We start from the raw sequence: 14,613 nt of genomic DNA, 5'->3' as shown, positions 1-14,613 counted from the left end.
CAGGGTGGAGCTGCCATGGGCAGTGGCACGGCAGTGTGGGGAAAAGGGCGGCCGGGAAGCTGGCAGGGTGGAGCTGCCATGGGCAGTGGCACGGCACTGTGGGGAGAAGGGCGGCCGGGAGGCTGGCAGGGTGGAGCTGCCATGGGCAGTGGCACGGCAGTGTGGGGAGAAAGGCGGCCGGGAGGCTGGCAGGGTGGAGCTGCCATGGGCAGTGGCACGGCAGTGTGGGGAGAAGGGCGGCCGGGAGGCTGGCAGGGTGGAGCTGCCATGGGCAGTGGCACGGCAGTGTGGGGAGAAGGGCGGCCGGGAGGCTGGCAGGGTGGAGCTGCCATGGGCAGTGGCACGGCAGTGTGGGGAGAAGGGCGGCCGGGAGGCTGGCAGGGTGGAGCTGCCATGGGCAGTGGCACGGCAGTGTGGGGAGGGAAGGGCGGCCGGGAGGCTGGCAGGGTGGAGCTGCCATGGGCAGTGGCACGGCAGTGTGGGGAGGGAAGGGCAGCTGGGTTCTGGCAGGCTGGAGAGGCACCTTCTGTCCAGCAAAGTGCCCGAGAGCAAAGCGCCCTGGGGAGCGCAGAGCCGGGATGATGCCCACAGTTCCCCGCAGCCTTGGTTAGCGCAGGGAAGGGGAGGCTCTGAGGGGCTGGGCTGGCTCTAGCCAGCTGGGTTAGCTCTGCCCCCGTTGCAGTGCTTGTGCCTCTGCTCCCTGTCCCAGGCTAAGAACACAACCCTTGGGCTCCCTGTCTCTGCCCTTCCCCCAGAGCAAGGAGCCAGCTCCCCTAATCAGTAAGGAACCGGCCTGGTGCAGCGCTATCCCCTGCAATCCGATCCCTCGGAGCCCGGCCGTCCGTGCGCACAGGCCCAATTCAGCAGCCGGATTTTCACTAGTCCTGTGGAAGAAACGCTGACGGTGTGAAGAGGGCATGTGGCCCCCAACTCCCAGGCCCCATCGCCCCGAGTCGCAGGTCTCTGTCACTGCACCAGGGCCTCAAGGTCCCAGCTTTTCCAGGAGGAGCCAGTTGTCTCACCAATGGAGTCATGTTCTCCCCCGCAGGCACAGCAATCCCGGGGCCAAGCTGCCAGCCTGGCCAGGTATTGCTGAGGGGAGGGTTTGCCGGGCCTTTGGGCCACGCTGGAGGAGTCGCTCTGAGTGGCTATTCTCCAAGGGGAACAGGACCTGCCAGTGATGACGCACCTCCCTCCGGGTGCAGAGTCCCCAGGAGAGCGGGGCCCGGTCTGCAATGGGCAGGTCACAGCCCCACCGACAGGCAGCAAGTTCTGTGCAGGAAGCGAGAGGACAGGGGAGGGTTAAAGCAGGTCCAGCAGGTCTCGTCTTGGCCAGTGGCTTTCGGGCAGAGCTATCGGTACCGGCAGGCCAGGGCGTTAACGTTCTTCACCACATAGAAGCTCATGGTCAGTGGTGGGATGACCAGGGTGCGGCCAGCACGAAGAGGACGAGGTTTCAGCTCAGGAAGTGTCCCATCATCGGCCATGGCCAGCGGCTGCCCGTTGAGCTGCACGGACCTGCAGGAGAAGCACACTCAGGTCAGCGTCTCCACGTCGGCCTGGGAGCCCAGCACAAGGCAGCCAGCAGAACGGCGTGTGCCTGGAGTCCGCTGGGCTGTGCATGCTGCATGCCAGCAGGCAGGAGACCCAGGTCTGCAAAGGCAGGTGATGGCCATGGGAGGAGGCAAAGGAAAGAGCGGGTGGTGCTGGAAGCCTCCGCAGGGATTGGTGCATGGGGACAATGAGCTGATCTCCCAGGGGTGTGAGCTCCCCCAGCGTCAGCAGGAGTCGGTGGGGGCTGCAGGTGTTCCACACCCCAGAACTGGTCACCTATCTGGGTGCCTCACTTGGGGCTACTGCAGTGGTGGGCAGCCTGCGGCCCATCAGGGTAAGCACTGGCGGGCCGCGGGACAGTTTGTTTATATGGAGCGTCCGTAGGCACGGCTGCCCGCAGCTCCCAGTGGCCCCGGTTCGCTATTCCCGGCCTATGAGAGCTGCGGGAAGCGGCAGCTGGCACGTCCCAGGTGTCAGCTGGATGCTCACATGTCCCAGCTGCAGGTGGTGCACCACGGCCTGGCCTCAGCCCTACCCACCCAGGCCGTGCGCTGGTGCTGCTGGCTGCCGTTCAGGGCAGAGCCCTGCGTGTCTGCACTCACCGGGCGTGAAGCCCGTCCGTGCCATGCGGCTGCAGCAGGTACTGGTGAACAAGCTTATCTCGCAGCGTCCCCACAAGCTTGATTTTCTTCCGGGAGCGATGCAGGTTGATGATGTAGAGGGTGATGGATCCTCGGACATAACTGTGGCTGAGAACGAAAGTGACAATGAGGGTGGGGTTATCTGCATGTTGACTAGGAAACCACATTGTTTCTAGGCAGCTTTAAAAACCAGGCTGTAGCTAGGAGAGACCAGTTAAGCAGGGGTCTGTGCTGTGGGCTGTGCTAGGAACCGGCCTTCTGCAAAGCCCAGGAGGGGACGACACCAGCACGGCAGTAACTGTGGGGCCGTCACCATAACAAGGCAGGGATGGCATGAGGGAGACAGGCTGGGTGCAGCAGGGGCAGACGCTGACTCTCCAGAGGCGGACTCTAGCCCCATTCCCCCCAGATCTGTATGGCCGTCTGTGCCCTGTCTCCACCCCCCTGGGCCTAGCGAGGGTCCAGGATGAACACGTGCATCGTGCCATGGCGGGGGCTCAGGGCAGCGGCACACGTGGCTCCATGGCTGCAGTTGTCTGCCCACACTTCCCTCAGGACGCAGGTCAGCGTGGGGCAGGGAGGTGGCGTTCCCAGGCAGCCCCGTGGATTCACCTCCCTTGTGGTGTGCGATGGGGCAGGGCAGCAGGGATGTGCTGTGGGGAGCCCCTGCCCCCGCTCCCGGGGTGTGGTGGGGTGCAAGGCGAGTGCTCTCTATGCCCGGGCGCTGCCCTGGACATGTCCCAAACACAGACAAGACACTGGTGCTCCGTCTCGCCCCGCACGCAGCCCAGACGGGCTGGAGCGCAGGCTGCACCTGTCCGTTACTGGACACGGTTTCCTTCGGGGGGGGGGGGGATGTTGAAAGCATCTGGAATATGTAACCAACCGGCCTCCCCTCGGCCACAATAGGAACTTGTGTCCGTGGAGATGGCAGCGCCCCCGCCCCTGGGTGGGACCCTTTGAAAGAGCTTATCACCGATCCAGCCACCCTGTCACTGTCTGCCCGAGGGCAGCGTAACCCGACCCTCTGGGGCCTGGCTGAAACCCACTCCCTTGATCTCCCTGGTTGGGTTCCTGCCCAACCCCCAGTCTCGCGACCCGCTGCCATCGCAGGAGCCTCCTGTTCGCTCACTGCCATGGCACGGGGGGGCCAGCCCCCCACCCTGCACACCCCCTCTGCTCCCCCAGCAGCCCCGGGCAGCGAGCGCCAAGCCGCCTCTTGCGGGATTCCAGAATCTCGGGGCTCCCCGCGGAGTCGTGCCAGGAGCAGCCAGGCCTGGCGAGGGGAGAGGCCTGACCTGTGGGAGCTGCTGCAGTGAGCGTAGATGCGGAGCTTGTCCCGAATAACCCTGCCGGGGCGCGGCTCCCGCTGGAGCCCTGCCACGTGGACGGCCAGCACCCTGGGCCCCACCAGGCGCTTGTACAGGAGCGAGAGCCAGTAATCCTGCGGAGAGGGAACAACTGACACGTCACCTGCTCTGCGTCCCACCGGGCTGGGAGCAGAGCCCCCCGTGCGACCCTCCTCCCAGCGCGTCCCACCCTGCTGAGCTTGGCCTGTTTGGGCTGGGGCTGCCTCGGGCTGCTGCTGCGGGGCCCTTTCCGCCCAGCGACGCCGGGAAGGACAAGAGCCTGGGTCTGGAATGGCAAAGGAACGTGGGCACCCGCTGTGGGGCAGGGCTGGGCCTGTGGGTGGCTCCCCTGGAAATCCGCCCGCATGTAGCCATGGTATAAACCCTGTGAAAACCCATCAGAGACGCCCAGGCTGCCAACTTTCCAATCGCACAAAACCCAACACCCCTGCCTCACCCCTTCCCAGAGACCCCACCCCTTCTCTGAGGCGCCCCCCCCTCACTCGCTCTCCCCCACCCTCACTCACTTTCACCAGGCTGGGCAGGGGGGTGGGGGGTGGGAGGAGGTGAGGGCTCTGGCTGAGGGTGTGTGCTCTGGGGTGGGGCCCGGGGTGAGGGGTTTGGGGTGCGGGAGGGGGCTAAGGGCTGGGGCAGGGGGTTGGGGAGGGTGCAGACTCCGGGAGGGAGTTTGGGTACGGGAGGGGGTGTGGGATCCCGGCGGCCCCTAGGCGCATGGGCACCCAGGGAGGCTCAGCTCACTGCCCTTGCACTTGCAGGTGCCGTCCTCGCAGCTCCCATTCCTAGCCAATGAGAGCTGCGGAGCCGGCACTCGGGGCGGGGACAGCACGTGGAGCTTCCCTGGCCGCCCATGTGCCTAGAGGCTGCAAGGACCCGACAGCTGCTTCCGGGAGCCACATGGAGCTAGGGCAGGCAGGGAGCCTGCCTTAGCCCCGGGCCCCCACTGCACCACTGACCAGACTTTTAACGGTCTGACAAATACATCACTGGAAACTTTCTGCCTCCTTGTGTGTTAGTGTTGTTAAAAGAGACATTAGCGTTAGAGGAATGTGGTTAGTGTTCAGACATTACGAAATGCTTGTAGGATGCTGCATGTTTTAATCTTCCCTCACCTAGCTGGGTCCCAGGTTAAGGCAATATTTAAGTGTTTGCTCTGTAACTATAAAAGCGTTTGCTAAAATGGTAAACCCCCCAGTCAGGAGAGACGTGTCGCCAAGTGTGAAATGCTAGTTTACCACAAGAGGTGACATCTTCTCCTCAACAAGAGAAGGCGCAAGAGACACCAGACAAGCCAGTGTGGAACCCCAGTGGACAAAAGATTTTGCTGATTGTGTCTGCCACACCCATGAAGAGGGCACATGCACAAACCCTTGTCCCATCACAGCTTGAACGCTGGGGAAAGGGCCTGAAAATCCCTGTCAAGGAGGAATTGTTATCTCTGTGCTGCTTGGAATTCAGAGATGTGATATTTCTAAGCATAAGCAAGGGATCCCCAAGCTGCCTGGCTCGGCTAAGCCCTGAAGGACATATAGCGCTTGCATATTATAACACCATCTATTACCTTTTGGACCCTAAGACTATATGTCATTTGGGGGGGGGGAGAGGGAGAGGGAGGGTGTTTACCTGTTTTAACCTTATCAATAATTCTCATTTCTTTGTCCTAGTTAATAAATCTTTAGTTAGCATTACAGGATTGGCTACAAGCATTGTTTTTGGTTTGAGATCTGAGTACAACTGACCTGGGGTTAGTGACGTGTCCTTGGGACTGGCAGTAACCGGTACTGTTGTGATTTTTGGTGTAAAGTGACCGTCTATCACTAGTCTGGCCTGCCTGGGTGGCAAGTAGGCTGGAGAGCCCCAGGGACTGTCTGTGACTCCACGGTCAGACTGGTACAGAGCTTTAGGAGTTCCCATTGTCACTGGGGTGGCGACAGCTAATTACAGACCATACGAGCAGTTTGGGGTTTGTGCCCTGCTCCTTGTCAGTCTGCCCTGAGGTTGGCTACTCTAGACAGTGTAAAGAGAACGAGGATCTTTGTGGCACCTTAGAGACTAACACATTTATTTGGGCATAAGCTTTCGTGGGCTAGAACCCACTTCATGGGATGCACGCAGTGGAAAATACAGTAGGAAGATATACACGCAGAGAACATGAAAAAATGGGTGTTGCCATACTAACTATAACGAGAGTAATCAGTCAAGGTGAGCTATTATCAGCAGGAGAAAAAAAACTTTTGTAGTGCTAATCAGGCTGGCCCATTTCCAACAGGTGACAAGAAGGTGTGAGTAACAGTAGGGGGAAAATTAGCATGGGGAAATAGTTTTACTTTGTGTATACAGCAAACAGGGAAATATTAAGAATGAGCTACAAAGTAAAACTATTTCCCCAGGCTATTTTCCCCCTACTGTTACTCACATCTTCCTGTCACCTGTTGGAAATGGGCCAGCCTGATTAGCACTACAAAAGTTTTTTTTCTCCTGCTGATAATAGCTCACCTTGACTGATTACTCTCGTTATAGTTGTATGGCAACACCCATTTTTTCATGTTCTCTGTGTGTATATATCTTCCTACTGTATTTACCACTGCGTGCATCCCATGAAGTGGGTTTAGCCCACGAAAGCTTATGCCCAAATAAATGTGTTAGTCTCTAAGGTGCCACAAGGACTCCTGCTCTTTCTGCTGATACACGGCTACCCCTCTGAAATCTAGACAGTGTGACAGCTACACTCGGTTCCTAGAGGTCTGGCCTTGCCTGCAGCTGTATTCATGTGAATGTTGTTTGTGGGGTCCCTTACCCAGCGATCCAGGCCAGTCTGTAGAACTGACCTGTCCCATCATTATTCACCACTCCACCAGTTCTGAGAATTTTACCAGCAACGGTTTTACATTTTCTTCCTGATCATTGACAAAGATATTGAATGGCATTGGGCCAAGGACATCCCTGTGGGACCCCACCAGGAACACCCCCAGTGGATGACGCTTCCCACTTACAATTACTTTCTGAGATCTCTCATTTACTCAGAGTTTAACCCAGGCTACACTGGTTTTGCAGAGTGCTCGATATGGGGTTTAAATCAGAATGTCATGCAGGGCAAAGCCCAGTGCTGTACAGAGATCTCAGGCCTTGTCTAGACAGGGCAGTAAAGTGCTCAGGGTGTGTGTGTGTGTGATTTGTAAAGTGCTCTAACTGCACGGTGCAGACCCTGCTCGTGTGCTCTAAAAGGTAATCTAGTTTGTTAATGTGAACGAGGTACCTTTTAGAGCATGCCAGCAGGGTCTCTGGGGGGGAGGGGCCCTTCAGCTGTGAGAACGGAGCCAGTCACAGATGTAAGGTTAGAATAAGCTGGCAGAAAGGAATCGGCTCAGGTATTGGTCCCAGAGGAGTGGAAGGGGCTTTCTTGCTGTAACTACTTTGCACGGCCATTAACCGGTGCTGGCCCCAAGGCCCCTGCTGGAGCTGCAGGCAGCAAGCACCTGAACAAAGGAAGCAGCTCAGTGCTTCAGCAGCTTCCCTGGCTAGGAAACCTGATTTATGGGCAGGAAGGGCAGCTGTCTCAAGTGATGTGATTTGTAGACATAAAGCCGACCATATCTACCTAGTGCCATGGGGCCAACAGGGCCCGAGAGCTTTCCATTAGACAAGAAAAACCCAGAGGGTCCCATTTTATCTCTCTTCACCCTTTAATTCATTGCAGGAGCTTTTAGAAACTTAAGCTGTTGGAAGTGGGGCTGGTTAATCAGCCCTTCAGACAGACCTATTAACCAGATCCTCCTGTCTCCAGCCTGGTTACAGAGGGGGCGGGAGCGTAACCCCCTGACCTTTCCTAGAAGGAGCGAAGCTGCTTGGCAGCACGGCTGGGTTTGTTAAATTGTGCACTAACCACATGTAGCTCTGACCAGAACGCTAGTAACAGACCCAGCCCTTCAGCCGCTCGGGCTGTAACCAGCAGAGGCAGCTGAACATCACATGAAAGATCTGTGCAGCCCCACTGGTGCACAGCCAAGCCGTCTGTCTCCATGCCCGCTGCCCAGGGCAGAACAGCACACGTCCGCAAAGGGAACACTCCAGCAGCAGCGACAGCCAGCGGGTTTGCTTCAGGGTGTGACACACGTGGGGATCTTTGTGAGACACGTGGCAAACGGCTCCCACCCAGCATGCTTGTAGGGACAGGAGAGGGCCCTTACTCCCACCAGCCGAATTTGTCACTAGCTCCCTCTAGCCTTCCTTCTCCAGAAACAAACCAACGGGAGCCCAAGACACATTTATACTTTGGGCTTCAGCGTCCTTCTCCAGTAACGTGCTGCTCATGGCTATTCCCCAGGCAGTCAGCGGCTCTGCTCGAGCTCCCTGGTTACTCCGAGTTCATCTTCCCCAGATTTCGACTCCCTTAGAAAAGACGGTTACTCACCTGTAGTAACTGGTGTTCTTCGAGATGTGTTGCTCCTATCCATTCCATGTAGGTGTGCGCGCCGCGCGTGCACGGCTCTCCGGAACATTTTTACCCTAGCAACTCCGGCGGGCCGGCTGGCGCCCCCTGGAGTGGCGCCGCCATGGCGGCGTATATATACCCCAGCCGGCCCGTCCGCTCCTCAGTTCCTTCTTGCCGGCTATTCCGACAGTGGGGAAGGAGGGCGGGTTTGGAATGGATAGGAGCAACACATCTCGAAGAACACCAGTTACTACAGGTGAGTAACCGTCTTTTCTTCTTCGAGTGATTGCTCCTATCCATTCCATGTAGGTGATTCCCAAGCCTTACCTAGGCGGTGGGGTCGGAATGAGACGTGGCGGAGTGTAATACCGCAGAGCCGAAGGCTGCGTCGTCTCTAGACTGCTGCACCAACGCGTAGTGGGAAGCGAAGGTATGGACTGAAGACCAGGTGGCCGCTCGACAGATGTCCTGGATGGGAACGTGGGCCAGGAAGGCGGCTGACGAGGCGTGCGCTCTTGTCGAGTGTGCGGTAAGTCGGCACGGGGACGCGAGCAAGTTAAGCACGCCCGTATGCAGGATGTCACCCAGGAAGAAATCCGTTGAGATGAAACAGGCTCGCCTTTCATGCGCTCCGCAATTGCGACAAAGAGCTGGGAGGAACGCCGGAAGGACTTAGTTCGGTCAATGTAAAAGGCGAGGGCCCTACGGACGTCGAGGGTGTGGAGCTGCTGCTCACGAGGTGAGGCGTGCGGCTTTGGAAAGAAGACCGGGAGGAAGATCTCCTGATTAAGATGAAAGGCCGACACCACCTTTGGGAGGAAGGCCGGATGTGGCCGAAGCTGCACTTTGTCCGCGTGGAAGACGGTATATGGGGGACCCGCCGTCAGGGCGCGGAGTTCGGATACCCGTCTGGCGGATGTGATTGCCACGAGGAAGGCCGTCTTCCAGGTGAGATGGACGAGGGAGCAGGAGGCCATGGGCTCGAAGGGCGGGCGCATCAGCTGGGTGAGAGCCAGGTTCAGATCCCACGTAGGAGCCGGCGGACGCACTTGCGGGTAGAGGCGGTCCAACCCCTTGAGGAAGCGGGCGACCATGGGGTTGGAAAACACGGAGCGACCATCTACAGCAGGCCGGAAGGCCGAAAGCGCCGCCAGGTGTACCCTCAGGGACGAGATCGCGAGACCTTGGCCTTTCAGGTACCAGAGGTAGTCGAGGACCGTCTGGATCGGGGACGAGAAGGGGTTAAGACCTTGCTGATCGCACCAAAGGGCAAAGCGTTTCCACTTTGCCAGGTAGGTAGAGCGTGTGGACGGTTTCCTGCTTTCAAGGAGAACTTGCTGCACCGCCGCGGAACAGGTCCTCTCCGCGTCGGTCAACCACTCAGGAACCAGGCTGTAAGATGCAGCGACTGCAGGTTCGGGTGACAAAGCCTGCCGAGGTCCTGGGAGATGAGATCCGGCCATAACGGTAGGGGAATGGGATCCCGGATCGATAGCTCGAGGAGCAGGGTATACCAGTGCTGCCTCGGCCAGGCCGGAGCGACGAGAATGACGCGGGCCTTGTCCCTCCGTAGCAGAGCAGTACTCGGTGGACTAGCGGGAGCGGCGGGAAGGCGTATAGAAGGGGACCCGTCCAGGACATGAGGAACGCATCGGAGATGGAGTCCGGAGCCCGACCCTGGTACGAACAGAACCTGTGGCACTTCCTGTTGGTCCTGGAGGCAAACAGGTCTATTTGGGGAAATCCCCACCTTTGGAAGATGGTGTGGGCCACGTCGGGGCGAAGGGACCACTCGTGGGAAGCGAAGGACCGGCTGAGACGGTCGGCCAGCGTGTTCTGCACCCCTGGCAGAAAGAACGCTTCGAGGCGAATCGAGTGGGTTACACACAGGTCCCATAGGAGCATCGCCTCCTTGCACAGCGGGGAGGATCGGGCCCCGCCCTGTTTGTTCAGATAGAACATGGCTGTCGTGTTGTCCGTGTACACCGCTACGCAGCGGTCCCGGAGGTGTGCAAGAAAGGCGAGACAAGCCAGGCGGATCGCTCTCAATTCCCTGACGTTGATGTGCAGGGAGAGCTCCTGGGCCGACCAGAGGCCCTGAGTGTGCAGGTCTCCCATGTGAGCCCCCCATCCAAGCGCCGAGGCGTCTGTGGTCAGGGTGACCGACGGGCGAGGGGGGCGAAACGGAACCCCGGCGCAGACCACCTCCTGATGCAGCCACCAGGTGAGCGTCTGGAGAGTGGGGTCTGAGACCGTGACCACCAGATCTAGGGGGTCGCGGTGGGGCCGGTACACCGAAGTCAGCCACATCTGGAACGGACGGAGCCTCAGCCTCGCGTTCGCGGTCACAAAGGTGCACGCAGCCATGTGGCCCAGCAGGCGAAGGCAGGACCGGGCCGTTGTGGAAGGGAAGGCTTGCAAGGTGCGAATGAGCGAGGCCATCGTCTCGTGTCGAGAACGAGGGAGGCAGGCTCTGGCGAGGGTGGAGTCGAGGACCGCTCCTATGAACTCCAATCGCTGTGTCGGCAGTAACTGGGACTTCTCGGCATTGACGAGGAGGCCGAGACCGGAACAGGTGCAGTATCTCTGACACCTGAGCTGTCACCAGCTCGTGAGAGCGCCCACGGATCAGCCAGTCGTCGAGATAGGGGTATACGTGGATTCTGCGACGACGGAGAGCTGCGGCCACGACCGCCATGCACTTGGTGAACACCCTCGGGGCAGTGGAGAGGCCGAAGGGTAACACCGCAAACTGGTAGTGGGTCTCGTTGACCGTGAAGCGCAGGAAGCGTCTGTGGGGTAAATCGCCACATGAAAGTAAGCATCCTTCATGTCGAGGCGGCAAACCAATCTCCCGGATCCAAGGAAGGGATAATGGACCCCAAGGTTACCATCCAAACTTGAGCTTGCAGAGATATCTGTTCAGCTCCCGGAGGTCCAAGATGGGACGAAGACCTCCTTTCGCCTTGGGGATGAGGAAATATCTGGAGTAGAATCCCCTGCCCCGCCTGCAGGGAGGCACCTCCTCGATAGCACCCACGCTCAACAGAGCCTGCACCTCCTGTATGAGGACTTGCTCGTGAGAGGGGTCCCTGATGAGGGACGGGGAGGGTGGGTGGGAGGGGGGGGGCGAAAGAAACTGTAGGCGGTAGCCGTGCTGGATGGTGCTGAGGACCCAGCTGTCCGATGTTATAGCAGACCACGCCGGAAGGAAGCGGGCAAGGCGATTGGAAAACAAAAGGGATGGATCCTGGGGGGAGAGTGATGGGCCGTCCTCGGGCGTCCCGTCAAAAGGCCGGCTTTTGGCCTTGCGGAGCCTTGGACGAGTTCTGCGCCTGGTTGCGCCGCCCTCCTGACGGTCTACGGCGGAAGGGGGCCGTTCGGCGGTTGTTAAACGGCCGAGACCTGGCCTGGTTGAAGGGGCGGTAGGGCTGCTGGCGGAACGAACGCCTCTGCGTGGCCGGCGTGTGCATACCCAGAGTTCGTATCGCGACCCTCCCATCCTTTAGGGACTGGATTCTGGCATCCGTTTTCTCAGAAAACAGCCCCTGCGTGTCAAACGGGAGGTCCTGGAGGGTGTACTGGACCTCAGGTGGGAGGGTGGAAGATTGTAGCCACGCAATGCGGCGCATCGTCACCCCGGATGCTACCGTTCGAGCCCCTGAGTCTGCTGCGTCCACGGCCGCCTTGATCAGAGTTCTGGAGGCTAACTTGCCCTCCTCCAGCAGCGCTGAGAATTCAGGGCGGGATTCCTGAGGGGTTAGCTCTGTGAACTTCGCAAGGCACCCCAAGATATTAAAAGTGTATCTGGATAAGAGGGCCATCTGGTTGGCGATACGGAGTTGGAGGCCTCCCGCCGAATAGATTTTTCGCCCTAATAAGTCCATGCGCCGGGCGTCCTTCGCCTTCGGCGCAGCGGCAGGTTGACCGTGTCGTTCGCGGTCATTGACCGATTGGACCACCAGCGAGTCCGGGGTGGGGTGGACGTACAAGTATTCGTAGCCCTGGGGCGGGACGGAATACTTCCTTCGGCGCCTCGCGCCCGTGGGGGCAACGGAGGAGGCGACTGCCAGATAGTGGCACTGTTCTTCTGAATGGTGCGAATGAACGGAGCGCCACTCTGACAGGGGCGTCATCTCCCACAACGTCCGTAATCGGGTCCTCGACTTCTTGCACCTCCTCTATGGGCAAGTTAATGGCCTTTGCCACCCTTCGGAGAAGGTCCTGATGTGCCCTGAGGTCAATGGGCGGGGGCCCTGATGGCGAGGCCCCCGCTACCGCCTCATCTGGAGAGGACGACGAGGAGTGGCCCGGCAGCACCTCCTCCTGTTGGTGCTCGCCCCCCTGGCGATTTGGCGGCAGCGAGTCCTGGCCCAAAGAAGGGCCGTGGGCGGCGGCTTGCGTCGGTGGGGACGGGGGGGCTCGACTGACGGTGGCCACCGGTACCGATGGTGCCGAGCCCGGTTGCCTGGGTGGCAGGGGAGGCCCCTGTTCATATTGCGCCCAGGGCACCCAATGTCCCCAATACTGGGGTCCATGATCCGGGGGAACGGAACCGGCTCTGAAATCCACCGCACTGCCGTGGGGTGAGGCTACAGAGGGTTCCCTGGAGGGCCAGGGTGGAGCCGTGGCGGTGCCTGGGCGGGCGTCCAGCGCCGGCGTGAGACGATGCTCCGGTGCCGAGGGTCGGTGCCGGGCATCTCGGGGGTCCAGTGGCGAGCGGGACCTGTGCTGCACATGGTGCCGGGAGCCGGATCTCCGGTGCCGGGAGCCCGATCTACGGCGTCGGGAGCTGGATCTCCGGTGCCGAGAAGGGGAGCGGCGGCGGCGGGAGCTCGACCGGCGGCGGCGGGAGCTCGACCGGCGGTGCCGGGAACCGGACCTCGAGCGGGATCTGCGGCGCCTCGAACGGCTGCGCGAGTCCCGATGTCCACGGTGCCTGGACGCGGACCTGCTGCGGTGCCGGTGACTTCGTGACCGGGACCTAGAGCGCCGCCGGGAGTACGACCGGCACCGCGATGGAGAGCGGTGCCGGGACTGCGACCGGTGCCGGGACGCTGAGCGGCGTCGCGATGGCGATTTTCGGCGGGATGGGGAGCGGTGCCTCGGTGACCGTCGCCGGGAGATAGACCGGGATCGAGACCGGAATCTGGAGCCGCGGTCGCCACGGTCGCCCGGAGATGAGGGGCGCACCATCGCTGGCTTGCCGAGGGACTTGAATGTCCGCACCGGGGGTGCCGGCTGAGATGACGGGCCCGTCGCTGCGATCAGCTCTCTTGCCGTCGCGAACGCCTCCGGCGTCGACGGGATCCTCAGCTCCTCCTCGGTGGGCACCGGGGAGCTGGGCAGAACCGGACTCGACGGGCCAGGCGGCGCCGGAGTCAACGGTGCGGTGCACTTAGCGTGCATTGCCTCAGCCTGCACCGTTTTCGTCGGAGGCGGCTGGGCGGACGGCTTTCGCTGCTGTTTTGCGGCGGCCGTCTTCGGCGCCTTGTGCTTCCTCCCCGGGGAGAGGGAGCGGTGCCGGGTCTTTGGTGCCGGCTCGGTGCCGGAGCGGCTCGGTGCAGCCGGAGCGCTGCTCGTCGAGGCGGTTTTCGGTGCCGCTGGAGCTGGCGCCGGAGGTTGGAGCGCAGACTCCATCAGTAAGTGCTTCAGCCTAGAGTCTCTCTCTTTCCTCGTACGAGGCTTAAAGGCTATACAAATAGAGCACTTATCTGGCCGGTGCGACTCTCCGAGGCAGCGGAGGCAAGAGTCGTGCGGGTCGCTAACCGGCATAGGCCGCTGGCAAGCCGCACAGGGCTTGAAACCCGGTGCTCCGGGCATAAGCCCGCACCGGGGCGGAAGAAGAGGGGCAACCCCTCTAATTCCGTAACTATTAACACTATTAACACTAAATATATATACAACTACAACAAGAACTGAACTAACTACTAAAACTATCTACACTAGAACTATGGAGAAACACTAGGGTTGTGGAGGTAAGGGAGCACTCCACTGTTCCAACTGGCCGTCACGGGCGGGAAGAAGGAACTGAGGAGCGGACGGGCCGGCTGGGGTATATATACGCCGCCATGGCGGCGCCACTCCAGGGGGCGCCAGCCGGCCCGCCGGAGTTGCTAGGGTAAAAATGTTCCGGAGAGCCGTGCACGCGCGGCGCGCACACCTACATGGAATGGATAGGAGCAATCACTCGAAGAAGAAGCATGGAAATGATGAAAACCCTTCCCTATCACAGTGCAGGTGACTACAGTCTAGAGCAGAAGGGACCATTGTGATCATCCAGTGACTCCTGCACAGCACAGGCCCCAGATCGTCCCTAGAGCTGAGCTTTTAGAACATCCCATCGTGACATAAACATGGAGACTCCACCCCCACCCGGGGCTGCGCTACTTGCATCATTGCACAAGCTGCCTCCCCGGTGCCAGGCCATCGCCCTGCCCGGAGCCACGGCACCTCTGCACAAACCATTCCCAGTGACACAGGCTCCTGTTGCTTCCCTAGGCCCCTGCTCGCCTCTGTCAGGTTACTAGCAATAGCCGGGAGGGAGGGATGCCACAGTGGGGTTTGGGAGCAGTTCTTGGTATCTACATGGGGCCCACACAAGCCTCCGAGTTCCACC

At 60.1% G+C, this 14,613-nt stretch overlaps 1 protein-coding gene across 1 annotated transcript in view; it reads right to left on the bottom strand.

Moving 5' to 3' along the window:
* Positions 1 to 14,613, bottom strand: part of HPSE2 (heparanase 2 (inactive)) — a 275,991-nt gene continuing 261,378 nt past the window's right edge. Inside the window, exons 10-12 of the mRNA XM_039481786.1 lie at positions 3,494 to 3,639; positions 2,157 to 2,303; positions 1 to 1,518 (exon numbers count right to left, since the gene is read on the bottom strand). Of these exons, the coding sequence (XP_039337720.1) occupies positions 1,353 to 1,518; positions 2,157 to 2,303; positions 3,494 to 3,639 (459 nt within the window). The 3' untranslated portion in view covers positions 1 to 1,352. The remainder of the gene's footprint in view (positions 1,519 to 2,156; positions 2,304 to 3,493; positions 3,640 to 14,613) is intronic.

This window comes from Mauremys reevesii, linkage group 7 (assembly GCF_016161935.1).
Source record: "Mauremys reevesii isolate NIE-2019 linkage group 7, ASM1616193v1, whole genome shotgun sequence".
In the NCBI taxonomy this organism is placed as follows: Eukaryota; Metazoa; Chordata; order Testudines; family Geoemydidae; genus Mauremys; species Mauremys reevesii.
The sequence above is the reverse complement of the archived record's forward strand: the minus strand, read 5'-3'. Positions and strand labels throughout refer to the sequence as shown.